The sequence below is a fragment of the Petromyzon marinus genome, chromosome 4 (assembly GCF_048934315.1).
Source record: "Petromyzon marinus isolate PM22_M1 ecotype Great Lakes invasive population chromosome 4, UKy_Petmar_22M1.pri1.0, whole genome shotgun sequence".
In the NCBI taxonomy this organism is placed as follows: Eukaryota; Metazoa; Chordata; class Hyperoartia; order Petromyzontiformes; family Petromyzontidae; genus Petromyzon; species Petromyzon marinus.
In genome coordinates this window covers 11421925-11438025 of record NC_133670.1, presented here as the reverse complement: position 1 = coordinate 11438025, position 16101 = coordinate 11421925, and the positions used below count along the sequence as shown (strand labels likewise).

At 45.1% G+C, this 16101-nt stretch overlaps 1 protein-coding gene across 1 annotated transcript in view; it reads right to left on the bottom strand.

The window, feature by feature from the left end:
- Positions 1-16101, bottom strand: part of MYO1B (myosin IB) — a 73403-nt gene that overhangs the window by 18033 nt on the left and 39269 nt on the right. Inside the window, exons 10-14 of the mRNA XM_032946255.2 lie at positions 10858-11011; positions 10018-10136; positions 9030-9116; positions 8359-8424; positions 5040-5144 (exon numbers count right to left, since the gene is read on the bottom strand). Coding sequence (XP_032802146.2) covers positions 5040-5144; positions 8359-8424; positions 9030-9116; positions 10018-10136; positions 10858-11011 — 531 coding nt within the window. The remainder of the gene's footprint in view (positions 1-5039; positions 5145-8358; positions 8425-9029; positions 9117-10017; positions 10137-10857; positions 11012-16101) is intronic.

Sequence of the window (16101 nt, the reverse complement as noted above, 5' to 3'; positions counted from 1 at the left end):
CAGTCTGGTAATCCGGCGCTGTGGAGTCAGGATTGGTGGATCGCGCACACATCACCAAATATATGAATGCGAATTTCAAGCTTGAGTGTTTGGAGTTTGCAAGTAGATATCGGTAGAGCAAGTATATTTGTGATCTGTCTGCATGTATGGATTTTTTACATGTTATCTCCATATATTGCTTGGATTTTCTCTGAGGATACTCTGATTTAAACCACGGGAAAAATGGTCAAATTCGAAATAGTTCGAACCTCCCAAAAAAGGTTATTGAGACACAATAAGGGAGGCTGTCCTAAAGGACATTTACGAATTTAATAATGTGGACGTGAGGCGCAATGACAGCCCAATCGCTCCTGCTGTGGCAGGCCACCTGGACAGCAGCATTCGGGTCGGCTCTCCGACGCGATTTCGGATTGTTACCGCATATCCTTTGGGCCTTTCGGTAAAGTCACGTGGATAGGTTCAAAGAAAATAACAAAAACAACAAAAAACTACGACGTTTCGATCACACAACAAGCGATCGTCGTCCTCGTCGATTTTTTTGGCTATTGTCTTTGAACCTATCTACGTGACTTTACCGAAATACCTTAAGGAATATGAATTCCTGCAGTCACGACAGCTTTAAGTCAAGATGTGTCACCGCATGTTGCTCGGCAGGGTGTCCCGCACGTCACGCTGAACAAGACGCGGTACGAACCAAAAAAAAAATAACACATTGAAGAACTGTCGAGCGCAACCGCGAAATCCTACTGCAGTAGCATCGGGGATCAGACAGCGAAGGCGGTAGCAGCATCGTGACTCAAGAGGGCAGGGAGAGTGGAGGGAGGCTCTTACGAGAACGCGAAGAAGCAGCTGCAGCAGCGGCCACTGAGTGTCGCACACTCCCAGGGAGAAGGGGAAACAGACAGACAGGGCCAGTCTTAGCGGAGAGGGAGACGCTCGGAGAGGCACACGAGGGAGACGCACTCTTGCCAGTGAGAATAAAAGCATGTCGCAAGCGAGCGAACGAGCAAAGGCAGTGTGAATCTCTTTCAAATTTGTTTCAACGTGTGTTCTTTTTTTCTTCCAAATACTGTTTGTTGTTGTTCAAACGTGCATGACTTGAAATTAATTGAGGTAAAAAGTCTTTCCGCATTGCTGATCCACTTTTCTGCATTGTCCTTGCCGCTCATCTCCAGCTTGGGTCCCTCCCTTCACTGCCCCTCTTAACTTCCCCATTAAACCAAAACACGGAGAAAACTTACACCAGCACCCAACTTTTCTCGCGCCTCTTGCTCCCGCATGTCTGCATTGGTTTTTTTTTGTTTCAATTTGAGTGTGTTTATGTCACTATTCGACTAAAATATAGAGCTTACTTGCACATCATACCTGTCAACCCATACGGTATACCTGTATTCTTGTACAGGGTAATTGAGTTGTCAGGCCCATACAGCATACAGCCGTTTCAATGCGGGCAATTTTATTTGTGTCTATTTGTTTGTGTTTCTCCCTTGTGATGGGACCAATACGGTCTGAATTGGTCTGTAATAAGGTAGGCACTGATAAGGGGTTGACAGATATGCGCACATGTACCTAACTTTGTTCCATAACACCCGCTCTGTTTTTAACTGTGTTTCATTTACGACCGCTAGATCCCTCCTTTTTTAGTTGTCCAAATATTCCTGGAAGGACGCTGTTGATCTCAACAATGTTGATGGTTTTGTTTTGTTGTTGCTGTGTACATACATCACGGATGTCCCCTACAACAGAGTCGGCAAACAGGCTAAACTTAAAACATTTCACATCGTTATATTTGGGAATAAAATAAGAGTGTAAATGGGACGGCATGGTTCAGCTGGCTCAAGACTCGAAGTTGTGGTGAGCTGTGTTGCTCCATGTGCTGTATGGTTCAGGTTATCCCAAAGTGGTCTGTACATACATACAATCAAGTCACGTCGTCGTGTCTCCCTGCTGAAACAATCATGCAACGGCGCTTATCACCACTGCAAGCTGTTAAGCAGGTGGTGGAAAATCCTCGTTTCTCCCGGGAAATATATGGGCTGACTCAACCCCTGACTGGAAATGAAACTCAACCTTCTGATTGAGATTCATACACTCTGATTGGGCACTGCTTCGTCCGGTCCGACGGGTAAACACACGAGTCAAACAGGGAATGGGGGGATGTGGGGCAGTGCAGTGTGGGATTGTCCCACACAGCTCTAATTTAGGCTTCAATCCCAGTGAAAATAAATCCTGAACCCTTGTGTGGGGTTTCCTGCTGACCACAGGGTTTTCTTTTAATCACACACAGGCTTTGTTAATTTCACCCATTTTCCCATAATCCAGCATCCTTTGGTAAAGTCCCGGCGTCTCCCTGAAACGCGCTCTGTTAAGCCCCTGCTGACAGATCAGCTTAAGTTAAAAAGCAGATGCCAGCGGCACTGGCAGTGAGCTTAGACACCGAACGATAGTGATATCATATCTGCAGTAATAATACGTGTTGCAAACACTATGCCCCGTGCGTGTCTGTGTTCGCTCTCTGTGGGAAAATCCACGGCCAAAAATGTTCCGCTTATCACAGTAAACCGCAGCTGTGTTGGTGCCAAGGTATGCATTATGAACACCTTTTAACTAACTAATTTGTTCTGACTCTGGGGATTGTGGCGTTAACACGATGAATCTAAATAAAGCAACTTTATAAAATTAGGAGTTAACGTCATCAGGTTAAATATAGCGACTTTATAAAATAAACATACAGTATTGTCTTTATCGTCAAGCTCCTTTTGAATTGTACATGTACAGCCAGTTTTGTCAATCCACTGCTGGATGAGGGCCTGCCCAAGCCTTGCAGATTGCAATGCCTATTTTAATTATACTTCAACACACCGGTAAATGCGGGTTGGCCAAGGTGGGGTGGGTGCGGAAAGATGGGTTTATGAACCCTGTCTTTTCATGCACAGAGATGATCACCCATCCAAGCACAATCAGGCTCATCCTTGCTTAGCTTCCAAGATCTGATGAGATTGGGCGCATTCCAGTGATTTTGTGCAGGCAATATTGATGATTGTCCCAATTGACCAATTATCCTCTACAATAGGAACATTTCCTTCAGTGTAGTTTTTTTATTGAGTGTCAAATAATTTGGCAAACCCCATTTAATAGTCATAATTTATCCAACAACGTTTAATATCCATTGTGTTCAAGGCCTTTAAATTAATTTTATTTTATTTAATCAATCAGTAGCTTCCCTTTAATGTATTTTAAAGTGTACGAACGCTTTATATTATGTAAAAATAATGAGCAAAGCAGCAGCGCATTTATGCCGGTTGAAGGTAAACAATCACTCATCACAGCCACGGTGGAACCTGGCAAAGAGCGCCGCCTGTCACCCTGCCGGGCCCTCGGGAACTCCCAAACAATAAAAACAAACCACAACTCCGCTTAGTTTTTACGCCTTTTTTTTTAAACGCCCATGCTACTCATGTGCTAAGTACTACCGTTAGCACAGCCGTGACATGTATATTATAAAATAAAATTGACAAATATATCCGCAGCAAAAAAAAAAATCTAATGCTATCGTCAAAACAATTCCACACTAGTTAACAATTAAGTGATTCAAATCATTAGGTTCGACTGCGGCCTTACCTTTACCTCTTTCTTTTTTTTTAATTTGTTTGAAGGCCCCACGAGAACGAGTCAACACAAAAAAAACTATTTTTTTTTAATTTAAACTCCACCACGGGCGTGAGGAATTGAGGCTGCCATCACCCCGCTCGCCGTGGAACACGCGGGCAGGCGTGCGGGCAGCGCCTACCTGCCTGGCCGCCTGCCGCCACGCACCTGCAACGCCGCGAGCCCTGGGGACCTGACGGCTACGTTCAACGGCTGCTTCACACCTTATAAATAATCCATTTGGAAAAAAAAAAATATGTCATTTTAAGTGGATAATGCGTGTGACGCGAAAAGCCATTTGGACTTGACAATAGGGGTGGTGTGCTGGTGGACTGGGGGGGGGGGGTTCTTCATGCATAGTTGATGTGTTGATGTGCGTCTGGCACGATTGCTGAATCCTCAAAGCCGCCGTGTTTGAATGCTCATGAATCAATCGACGTAAGCGCGCTCGAAGACGCCTATACCTCCAGCCCTGAAGACCTCTCGCATTTAAATTTGGGTCACAGCACGGCAGTCACCATCTTGCATCGTCGCAGCAACTGAAGCTTAATCGTCGAGTCCATGATGTAATGGTCACCCGATCGATTTGATCTCCCGGCCCGCACTGTATTGGCCAGCGGTACACCATAGTTATATCGGCAAGTCGCGTGCGGTGGGGTCAAATGTGGCTACTCCCGTCTCTTCCAAGACGTCTGGCCAGCATGGAAGAGTAGGCCAAGTACCCTCTGGATGGGGCTCTCTAGAGCTCCATCTAGTGGAGACCCCTTTCGCCAGCAGTGGCATGAAAAAGCAATTGTGAGGCACGTCTGTTTAAGCGGTCGCCATTCCTCACTCCCTTCAGTGGAGCTGGGAAAATGCCCAACGTCACAGAGACTTGAGGCACACGCGGTACTTGGTGAGCATTCACGTGTATAGGGACGGCTTCACAGTGGGAGAACGTTTCATAATATACTGAACACATCCCAAGAGAGGTCTCGCTCCGAGTCACATATTAGATGCACTTCAGTGCTAACACGATATCATACAACTAAATTGAGAGGGGAACATTGATTTTCAGCCACGTGGTGCTGCGGCAGAGTTTTAACTCACAATCAGAAACTTGTAAGTTCAAATCCTGATGCAGGACTGATAAACTGAGCATCAATTTGTGGAAAGTCCTTTCAACAAAATTGTCTCCTGCCGTAGTAATGTGGAACGTTCATAACAAGCTCAGGCAACCAAGCAGTTTTTGAATGCAGAGTAACTATTGACTTTTATTAGAATATCATTGATTTGCTCTATTTGCTGCTGTAACCACATGCTGTCTATGTATGCGTTAAGTGCTTTTCTACATGCCGCAGGCGTAATCTGAAAATACTCATGGTGTGTGCTTGGTCCCTCTAATGACTAACCTCGCGCACGTACTCCTCCTGCTCCTCCTTGAGCGTCATCTCAATGAAGATCTGCTGCAGCTTCTCGTTGCAGTAGTTGATGATGAATTGCTCAAAGCTGTTGTCCTGCACAGGGAAGAGGCACCGATGGGTTACGTGTGTGTGAAACTCAAATGGGTACGCGCGCACATATATCCACTGCCTGGAGAAGCGGAAAGCATGGACCACAGCTCTTTCAAAAGCCTTGCTGGTGTCGCTTAAAATCACAAACGATAAAGCATTGCATTTACAGGGCACTTAAATGCCACAGCAACTCAAAGTGCTTGATAATGCACCTCATTTCAACCATTCCAATGCCCTGCTTTAGCCAAGGGGATCCACCAGTGGCAGCTGTCCCTTTGCAGCACAAGGTGTACACAGCACCAGCCTACAAATTAACATTAGTCTGTTTTTTCTATGTTTACGTGAACAAAAAAATACCTTCATGCCTGCATCAAAATTTAAATCTATTTCCCTCATGTTTAATGTGTTAGTGATCATCTCTTGGCAATGCTAACCATATGCATACTTGCATATATGTGTTAATTATTTCTTATTATGAATTAAAAATTGGCCCAACCATTGTAGGCAGGAACCTCTTTAAAAGGCCTTCCAACTCAGTTGAGATTGCTCTGCATTGACAAAGCATTCTTATGTCGAGATATTGTCGGGCGGTACTTTTGGATGTTAATGCTATAAATATCCAAGCTGTACGATGTTATTTTTCATGAAAGTTTTTTTTAACTTCTCTAACATTTAAATGCTGAGCTGAGTAGACAAATGAGAGAGGCCTTATCTAGGAGGAATGGAGTTGAGCCATTTCCAATCAACAGAGCCTCCGCTCTACTTTGCAGCCTCACAGGCACCACACATCGCATCTACCACCTCAATCAGCCACTCACAGGCACATCACTGAAAAAAAAGAACAGCGTAATCGTGCAGTCAAACTCACATTGATTGAGCCAATGCACAATCTCATTAAGGATATCGTCAAGGAGCATAAACCATCACGCAAACTCCGGTCATTCTCGCAGCGGCTTTTAGATCGTCATCAAACAAAGACAGCCATTGCATTGCGTGGTTTCAGATGCACTTTTGTGGCCGTCTGGAACGCTCTTCCTTCCGAAATTAGGAAGCCACTGGAGCTATGCAATTTTATAACTAGATTGAAAATGTATTTCTTTAGAACTGCTTTTAGTGTTTAGTTTGGTGTGCTTCCCCCGCACCTCTGATTGGCACGGTTGGCTACGTACGGTCCAAAATAAGTTCAACATACATACATACGTCACGTGTCAGCATATGCAATCGCACCACGTGTGAGTGCACGCAGCAGCGGTGGCTTTCGTGGGGTTAGTTTTGTTTAGTTCGAGCAGCTCGCGCTGGCTCTGCACGGTGACCCGCAGGCCGCGTGCAGGGCTGAAAGCGATGACAGAATGCACGCGCACACACACACGCACGCTCGCTCGCACACGCGCACACACACACGCTCGCTCGCACACACGCGCACACACACACGCTCGCTCGCACACACACACACGCTCGCTCGCACACACGCGCACGACTGCGGAGGTCACACCTCCCGCAGGGGAGAAGCCAAGTCACGATGGAGCTCAGCGATCGCCACCGTGCTCACACGAATGCCCCGGCACGCAGAGGCACAGGTGCATGCACGCGCATGCACAAACACGCACATGTGCCATAAAAATGTGCACACACATGCAAAAACACGCGCGTGCATTTAAACATGTTCACATGGACATTTGTACACCTTACGCACACAGATACAACATTCCATCACTAGGTCGTACAAGCTATATGAGCAAGTGCCATTATTATAAAGATCCTACAGCCAATCATTAGTTAGAAGTAGGTAACAAACCACTGGGCAAATGTCTCCTTTCCAAGGAAGACCTGGGAGACAATTCAATAAGGTGAAATTCAAGGCACACAAATTAAATGTTGATGATAGTACATGCCACACAAGTGGCTGGTATTGGCAAGCACCACACCTGGCCATCTAGGGTTTCCCAGTGCTCACACCAAACCAGGCACTCATTGGTTTGATGTCACAGAGACCCAGGTCAGATTCAGATACCACTGATTGTAGTGAAGTATGCTAACCACTGCGACACCATGCAAACAACACAAAGTGTACAACTACACTAGGGTTCATCTTCTTTGGTTCTTTCGGTAAAGTCACGTAGAATGAGAATAAAATAATAAATTGATAAAATAAAATAACACAATAATATTCTCACGACGTTTCGGCCACAACACAAGCGGCCTATTATTTTATTCTCATTCTACGTGACTTTACCGAAAGAACCAAAGAAGATGAATCATTGCAGTCACGAAAGCTTTAAATCGAAATTTACACTAGGGTTGCCACCTGTCCTGGTTTTCCCAGGATCATCTTTTTAAAATAGCTTTAGAGGGAAATCTGTAATGTTAAAATGCATGTGTATTGTCAGTGGGCGTATTAATGCACCACTCAAGACAATGCATGTACAAGTACTGTAGTTCTTCCCTATTCTGGTATTGTGAGACATTCTTCTTCCCATGATGAGTACTGGGTTTTTTTGTACATCAGAGATGACAACCCTAGACTACGCAGACACACACGAATTGTCTCCGCATGGACATAGTGAAAAGCACTGCGCACACAAACGCTTATAGCGCACACGCATGCATGAGGCCGTAGGTTACTCACGTTGGACTGCACACAGGCAAGGGGGTGTGAGACGAATAACCGGTTAGGATCACAACACATCCATGCGTGTAGTTGAAATCGCGCAACACGCAGTTTGTCTTCAATTATATTCACAACAACAGCGAGATGTAAAATGGACCCACATTTTACTTAAGTGGATGCAAGTTTAATTAAATAAAGGCCCACACAGTTGTAAACTTTATGACTGACACATTCAACATTGTATGTACCGTGCATGTGATGGTTTCTACGTGTGTGTGTGTGAAGATGAGATCCTTGGGCAAGAGTAAGACGCCGAGCTGTAGTGGCCAATCACATCTCACCACACTTCGTGCTGTAACCACGTGGCACTGTTGGGATGGAACCGCTTACAAAGAAGGCACCATCTCATAATAACGTAGGTGGATATATCATCATAGCTCTAAAATATATAGTTTTTCTTCTATATTTTAATGGTGCTGTTTTAAACTTGTGTTTTGTCGTTTTGTAATTGTCCAGAAATTCTTGCACATGTGAAAAAAGAAACAGATTTTAACTTAAATTATAGGGTCATGCCACATCGGGTTCATTTGCACTATGAAGTTACCATACCTCAAATATCTCGAAGCCATATATGTCCAGCACACCCATCACTTTCTTCTGGGTGTGCTTTTGCACCTGCAAATGAAAGATACAATTCAATGAACATTACAGAAACATTTTATGTAATTTTTGGACACTGGGTCATTTTCTATATGAGGGACAGCCACTTTTGTTGCAAAGTACAATTATATGATACTATTTTGCAATGCATGTTTTTATATGTATATAACATTATATATAAACAAAACCAGGTGTAATCAATCAGTGGTACCTAATGGCCAATTACAATGCACGATTTTCAGTCACTTTCCCAGCCACTTGACAATATTAAACACACGATAAGAGGCCTGATTGTATAGCAGTCCCCGATTAAAGTTGATACGATGCTCACAATATCCTCGGGAACGAAGCTCATATCACTAAGATTTTATTTTTTTACAGTTGACATTTCATTGAGTATTAACATTAAACATGTGTTCTCGCATCTCCTGCATTTGTACTGAGGTCTATGTTCACGTGCTCAGTACCCGAGGGGGGAGTGAGTATTGCACTCCCTGCATCCCTGGCCGGGGACTCCTCTGCAGCACGGTAATAAAACTGGAGGTGAGTAAATGCGCTCGGATGAACAATTCAGTGGCGTGCGGTGGGGGATAGCAGGGGTGTCCGGGGATGGTGCGCACCTTGATACTCTTGTTGATACGGCTCACAACCCATGAGAAGAGCCGGCTGTACATGTTCTTGCAGAGCGCGTCCCGGGCGTAGTACGCCTAGTGTAGTGACACGTGCAACGTAAGAAAGCGTGCACAGCAACACGCTCCGACTAGGATTGCCACATGTCCTGGTCTTCCCAACATCCTCTTTTCGAGGTAGCTGTCTCCGCACCTCCGATTAGCACGGTTGGCTACATACGGTGCAAAAGAAGTTCAACATATATACATCTGTCGTGGGAAATCTGTAATTCATTCCTGGACAGAAGTCCAATTTTAGTTTTTCTTCTTTCAAGAGGGTGCATTTATGCGTGATTCTCACCTTTTCTGGTTATTGTGAGATAATCTTCGCATGATATGTCCTGTTTTTTTTGTCAATCAGTGGTGGCTACCCTAGCACCCACACGAGTGCATGAGTGTGAATACAAGTAAATGAATGTCCTTAAGTCATCCAGGAAATCCTGATCAAGACTCAAAATACATTTTCAGGAGAGTCCTTCATTGGAATTTTTGTCAAATGTATTTTTTTAAAAAGTGTTTTACATGAGGGAGGAAATTGGAGAACGGGGAAAAAACCCATAGACATACAAAAGGAAAAACACTCAATAGTCCATATAGATGGGTCAAGAACCCATTCATTGAACTGTCATGTTACAGCTAACTCACAACGCAGTGGCCTTAGGAGTCTCAGAAACCCTGCTTCCAGAGCACTGGATTACAGCTTTCCATCATTACGTGTTTTATTTGCGTGACTGATGTCACAGGCAATGAATGCATCATTATACCCGACCTCCAGCCTGGCTTGATACAGAGCCAGATTCAGACGTCTGGTGTGCCAGCATATCACGGTTTGGTTCCGGCTCAGCTTGGAAAACAGCCAGTGGAAACCCACCTATACTGCGAGGGCCCCGTGCTGGCACAGCTCAAATGTGCCAATAGAAAATGGATAAATTAGTTGTACCTGGGCTAGGTTGAGCGTCGTTGACACCTTCTCCTGTCTCGCCTCCACGGTGCGGGTGGTGAGTGCCCGGCCCAGCACCGAAGGCTGCAGTCCCAGCAGAGAGGAGACGTCCAGCAAGTCTGTGAGGAGGGTACACAGCAGCAAGTGCGGCAAAGAGTGTCACAGTGAAGCGTAGAATCACAGGGAACCAGAGTGCTGAAGCTAGCAGACTTTTACCCTTGTCTGACAAAGGGAGAATTTATGTATACAGTATATCTATTTGGTAAAAAAAAACATATCTTCAACTTTGGAATGTGGCATAGCTCAAGACCATCACTGGAGATTAGTGCCGCCCCATGCTCGTTGAGCACAGTGAAAATGACTTTTTTGTACAGGTTTCATTTTTTTATTTCTTTCAAAACTCGTCAACTAAAGTGACTTCGTGAAAGAAAGGATTTGCATTTAGACAGACTCTCATCGCACTCTCACCAATCTTCTCCACCCAGCCCTCCTCACAAGTTCATCTACATGCAGTGGTCAGTTCCAATAGCTCTGTCCCTAAAAAAACTGGTTGAGCAACAATAAAAATTGGAAGAAGTATGTGTTTTGGCTAACTGGCCCTCATCATTCATCTGAATTGTCAAAATATAATTTTCCTCTCAGTGAAGGAAAACACGTTTTTATTTTTACTGAGCCTGTTATTGACTGAGATCACTGAAGCAGCAACAATTGAATACCTACAATACCTCTGGAGTGTGATTCTTACATTTTAGACGGCACAGAAATCACACCCCACCAGGTGTGAATGACATTTGTAACCCCCCCCCACCCCACCCTCCCCCATCCTGAGCTGCCACCAACCTGACGTGCCGGTCGTCGTATCGCCGTTTTGCTCGACGCCGTTGGCCCACCCGGTCCCCGAGAGGTGCACGTTGCCCAGCTTGAGCACAGCGGCCACCACCTCCAGGACGCTGCTCACCTCGCCCGCCTCGAATCCAATCACCTGCATCGCTCTCTGCAGATGGGCACGGCGCGGCGCTCGTCATCGCACGGTCCACGCAGGTCACCCGCGGGGCTCCCGCGGCTCCACTTGTGACTCTACAAGGGCCGTGGGAGCTGGACAGGTGCAGGGAGGCTGCTGCATCTATACACGAGCATTGACACCTGGTTAGCACGCATGGATCGTCTTCTGTTTAAGGTAGATGTCCTCGGGAGTCTGCAGCGAACATTTACCGTCCCAGTTTCTGCCAGTTGCCTAATAATACACCACTCCAAGACGGCGCATTAGCACGTAGTTCTCCCCTCTTCCTCTACGGTGAGATACGCTTCTTCTTCCCATGAGGTGTCCTGGTTTTACGTAGCTCAGAGGCGGCAACCATCCATATGAACTGTTGGGTTTCACTTTCCTCATGTGGAGCCACTCCCATTGCCGCGAGGCAGAGGCGCAAGCCAGACGTTGCAGCGTGCGGCGGGAAGCACACGGAGGGAGTGGACATAAGCCGACTCGTCCGTACCCACGCACATCCTCAGCATCAGACGCCCCCGTATCTCATCACAGCTGCATTGTTTTTGTTCAAGATCGCACTCTCTTCCCTTTCCCCCCCTCCGCTCCGGTCATACAACTGCCATTCAAACCCGACCGCCCGTGACGGTCATCATGATCGCCCCGAAGCGGTGGCGAGGACGAGTGTGACTTTATAAGCGGTTGCTCACTTGCAGTAAAGCAGCATCGGTGCTGGGAAACAAGAGCGACTGTTGTAATAACCGTTATTCTTACCCAGGGAAGCCTGAGCTGAATCTCACATGTTTTCAGGGAAGGTTCTTCTTGGGTTATTGGCCAATCGTCATCCAGTGTTTTCAGGAGTAGAAGTAAACCGTAGTGTTTGGGGGTATATTCGCGTCTATTATGCATTAACACCCTGCATCACAGGCGCAAGGTGGGCTGCATGACCCTGGATCACAGGTGCAAGGTTAGCTGCATGAGCCTTGGGCCTATGAATACCCCACCAATCATGCTCGAGCAGACAGCTTTCCTCACACAGCCTTGACCCCAGCGTCCGTGGGGCTGGTGGGAGGCGCCCATTCATCAGCGCAGCCAAATGGAGAGTGGCTCGGTTTTGCAGCCATGGGAAGCAGTATTTTTCCACCACTGAAAGCAACCCGCAAGCGTGCAAAACAAACAGGAAGAATACGTCTGTGCCGGCAGAGGGAAGATCGACCCCTCTGCACTGCCACCGTGGCGTTTGGAGAGGCAGTGAAACCATCGCAACTCCTTCAGCATCTCAACGTAACCACGCGGGACCTCCGTAATGCCACACTCTCATTTCAACATATAAGCTGCGTGTAGGATTTATTTACTTAGCAGTCGAACAGAATTACAGTTTTTTAAGTGGAGAGAAAAAAAACGTGGACTAAAAAAAGTGACCCTCAAAGAGCGGCGACAATGAACATCTTTCAATGCCAACCGTTAATCAAACGCACGTCTGGTTGCTAGTGTTTTGAAAGCGACGGAGCGTGACGGAACATTTTACCGTGCGTTCCTCCGCGAAGGGCGGAGGGCAACAGCGAGAGGGGTAGCGGGCGGGCGCAAGTCGCGGAAAGAGCAGTCTGGACCACCCGGCCCACGGCCCCCCTCATGCCGGAGCCTAAATTTAACGAAGCCATTTATCTCCGGCATCGCAGCCCGTCTCGAGTCGCGTTCGATAACGTGGGAAAGTACCCATTTGTCCTGGCTTCCAGCCGCACGGGCCCCCATCGCAACTCTGTGTGTCTCGGTCTGCTTAGCCAGGAGCTGGCGATGCCCGGCTGCTGTTCAAAGGTGGCAACTCTAGCCGTGGTTATTTGCTGTTGAGGTGACACGCGCTTCTCGCTCGCGCAGCGGAAAGTGTTTCGTCAAGCGCGCGTGTTTATTTCAGCAGCAAAAACTGTGGTTATGTGTTCCAGCTGCCGCTGTTATCCAAGTTATTGATTTAATCCCGGCAGGTTTAGCACTGCTGCCTTTACAGTAAACATGTCTATAAGAGTGCATTGTACATAATTTATTTCACAGTGACAAAAATACTCATCAATAGTATTCGCCAAACGCTCCCAATGTATGTATTTTGAACTTCTTGTGCACCGTACATAGCTAACCGTGCTAATCGGAGGTGCGGGGGAAGGACAACAAGGGCTCTCCTGAAGATAACACCTTTAGATACACTGAGGCAAGGTTATATTTTATGACATTTATAAATTGCCTCTGAGAGTGCATAGATTGGTCATATTCTAGCGGCAGTTAAGCTACAGATTTCACAGAGATGCGCACATTTCAACTACAGTATGAAAAAATACATGTGAAAGTATAAGAAATAAAGTGTTTCGGCCTTTGCCACGTTACATAAAATGTAGATTTCATCATCCACAGTGTTATGTCTTCAACAATACATTTTGGACATTTCATTTGTTTTACATTCCCAGAGTCTGACACGCTTATCTCAAAAGGCTCTTACCTGGTTAAATCTAGGGAACGAAGTAACAAAATACATATGATAAGAGTCATCAGCCAAGTAGACATTCTCTCAGCAAAGTTATTTATAGACTACATTTGAAGACATTTTCCGAAAACTTGGATTGTAGACAAAAAAAAGGCAAAAGTGTACACAGAATAAATATGAAACATCTCAGATTTGCTGATGATATAGCCATTGTAACAACAAACGGAAATTGGTCACAGGGAATGATTGAAGAACTGAATAAAGAAGGCCACAAAGTTGGGCTCAATATGAATGAGCAAAACAAAAGTCATGTACCAGTTCACGTAACAACGTAAGCTACATTTCGATTTATTTTATTATGTTTTATTTTTATTATTTTATTATTTCCCTTTTACGTGACTTTACCGAAAGAACCAAGAAAACGTAAGCTATATGTTGGAGGGACACAACTGGAAAATACATCAAGGTGTGTATATCCAGGGCAGTTGTTGAAATGTGACTAGGATCAAATTAATTAAATAAAGAGGACAAGAGTAAGTGGGGTTGTTTTTTTTTAACTAAACTTATAAATGCAAAAAAAAACAATGTGCCGAAAGAAGATAGTGTTTAAAAATTGTACACAGATCAGAAGTAATGACCTTCACATAGAAAATGTAAGAAATGCTGAAGAGTGTGCCAAGAACCATGGAGAAGCACATGCATGGAATTACAATGACATACAATGAAGAGCACAAGGAGTAGAAAGCATCAGCAAGTCGGAGACAATATATATTAACTGTTGTCAGAATAGTAAGTGGGCATGGGCAGAACACATCGTTAGATGGTATTACAGCTGGTGGTCAATAATAATGACAGTGGCAGCCAGGAAATGACCAATGCAAAGGTGGAGCGATGAAATCAGCTCTTGTGCAGGAAGCAGATGAACTATTGAATCAGGGGACCATGCTAAATATCCACAGGTTGAGGAGGCCTTCACCCAGCATTGGATAAATCATGGCTCATTATGATGACGACGATGTATTTATAGAATAGCATTGCTCTCGAAATCAGTTTCACGGGTAAACAATGGCTTGACACGTTGGTATGTGTGTGAAATATGTCTTTGTCTTGTGACATGTCTTTGTCTTGTGACATATGAATGACAAATGACAGGAAGACGATCAAGGAAAGAATTCACCCAACCTCAGCACCAACTGCATATGAGACATCCTTTGAAAAAGGAATGTAGAAAAACAATGAGGTGTGCGGAGAGTGCACACGAGGTATCGGTGAGGAAACTCACAGATCTCCTGGCTTGCTGAGACTTCTCTCTTCAGAGAAATTAACCTTATCGTGGTACCCCGGGGTACCATAGTACCATAGTACCCCGGCTCTCGCACGATGTCCGTGATGCAGTCATTTTTAGTCTGTTGATGGTCGGCGATGTGGCAATCGACTCATCTCGACAAGCTGTACACTACGACAAGCTGTACACCACGACAAGCTGTATACTACAAGCTGTATACTACAAGCTGTATACTACAAGCTGTACACTACAAGCTGTACACTACAAGCTGTATACTACAAGCTGTACACTACAAGCTGTACACTACAAGCTGTACACTACAAGCTGTATACTACAAGCTGTATACTACAAGCTGTACACTACAAGCTGTATACTACAAGCTGTACACTACAAGCTGTACACCACGACAAGCTGTACACTACAAGCTGTATACTACAAGCTGTACACTACAAGCTGTACACTACAAGCTGTATACTACTAGCTGTATACTACAAGCTGTACACTACAAGCTGTATACTACTAGCTGTATACTACAAGCTGTATACTACAAGCTGTACACCACGACAAGCTGTATACTACAAGCTGTATACTACAAGCTGTACACTACAAGCTGTACACTACAAGCTGTATACTACTAGCTGTATACTACAAGCTGTACACTACAAGCTGTACACTACAAGCTGTACACTACAAACTGTACACTACAAGCTGTATACTACAAGCTGTATACTACAAGCTGTATACTACAAGCTGTACACTACAAGCTGTACACTACAAGCTGTATACTACAAGCTGTACACTACAAGCTGTACACTACAAGCTGTACACTACAAGCTGTACACTACAAGCTGTACACTACAAGCTGTATACTACAAGCTGTACACTACAAGCTGTATACTACAAGCTGTACACTACAAGCTGTACACTACAAGCTGTATACTACAAGCTGTATACTACAAGCTGTACACTACAAGCTGTATACTACTAGTTGTACACTACAAGCTGTATACTACAAGCTGTACACCACTACAAGCTGTACACTACTACAAGCTGTACACCACGACACGAGCTGTACACCACGACACGAGCTGTACACCACGACACGAGCTGTATACTACAAGCTGTACACTACTACAAGCTGTACACTACTACAAGCTGTACACTACAAGCTGTATACTACAAGCTGTATACTACTACAAGCTGTATACTACTACAAGCTGTATACTACAAGCTGTATACTACTACAAGCTGTATACTACTACAAGCTGTATACTACTACAAGCTGTATACTACAAGCTGTACACCACGACACGAGCTGTACACCACGACACGAGCTGTACACCACGA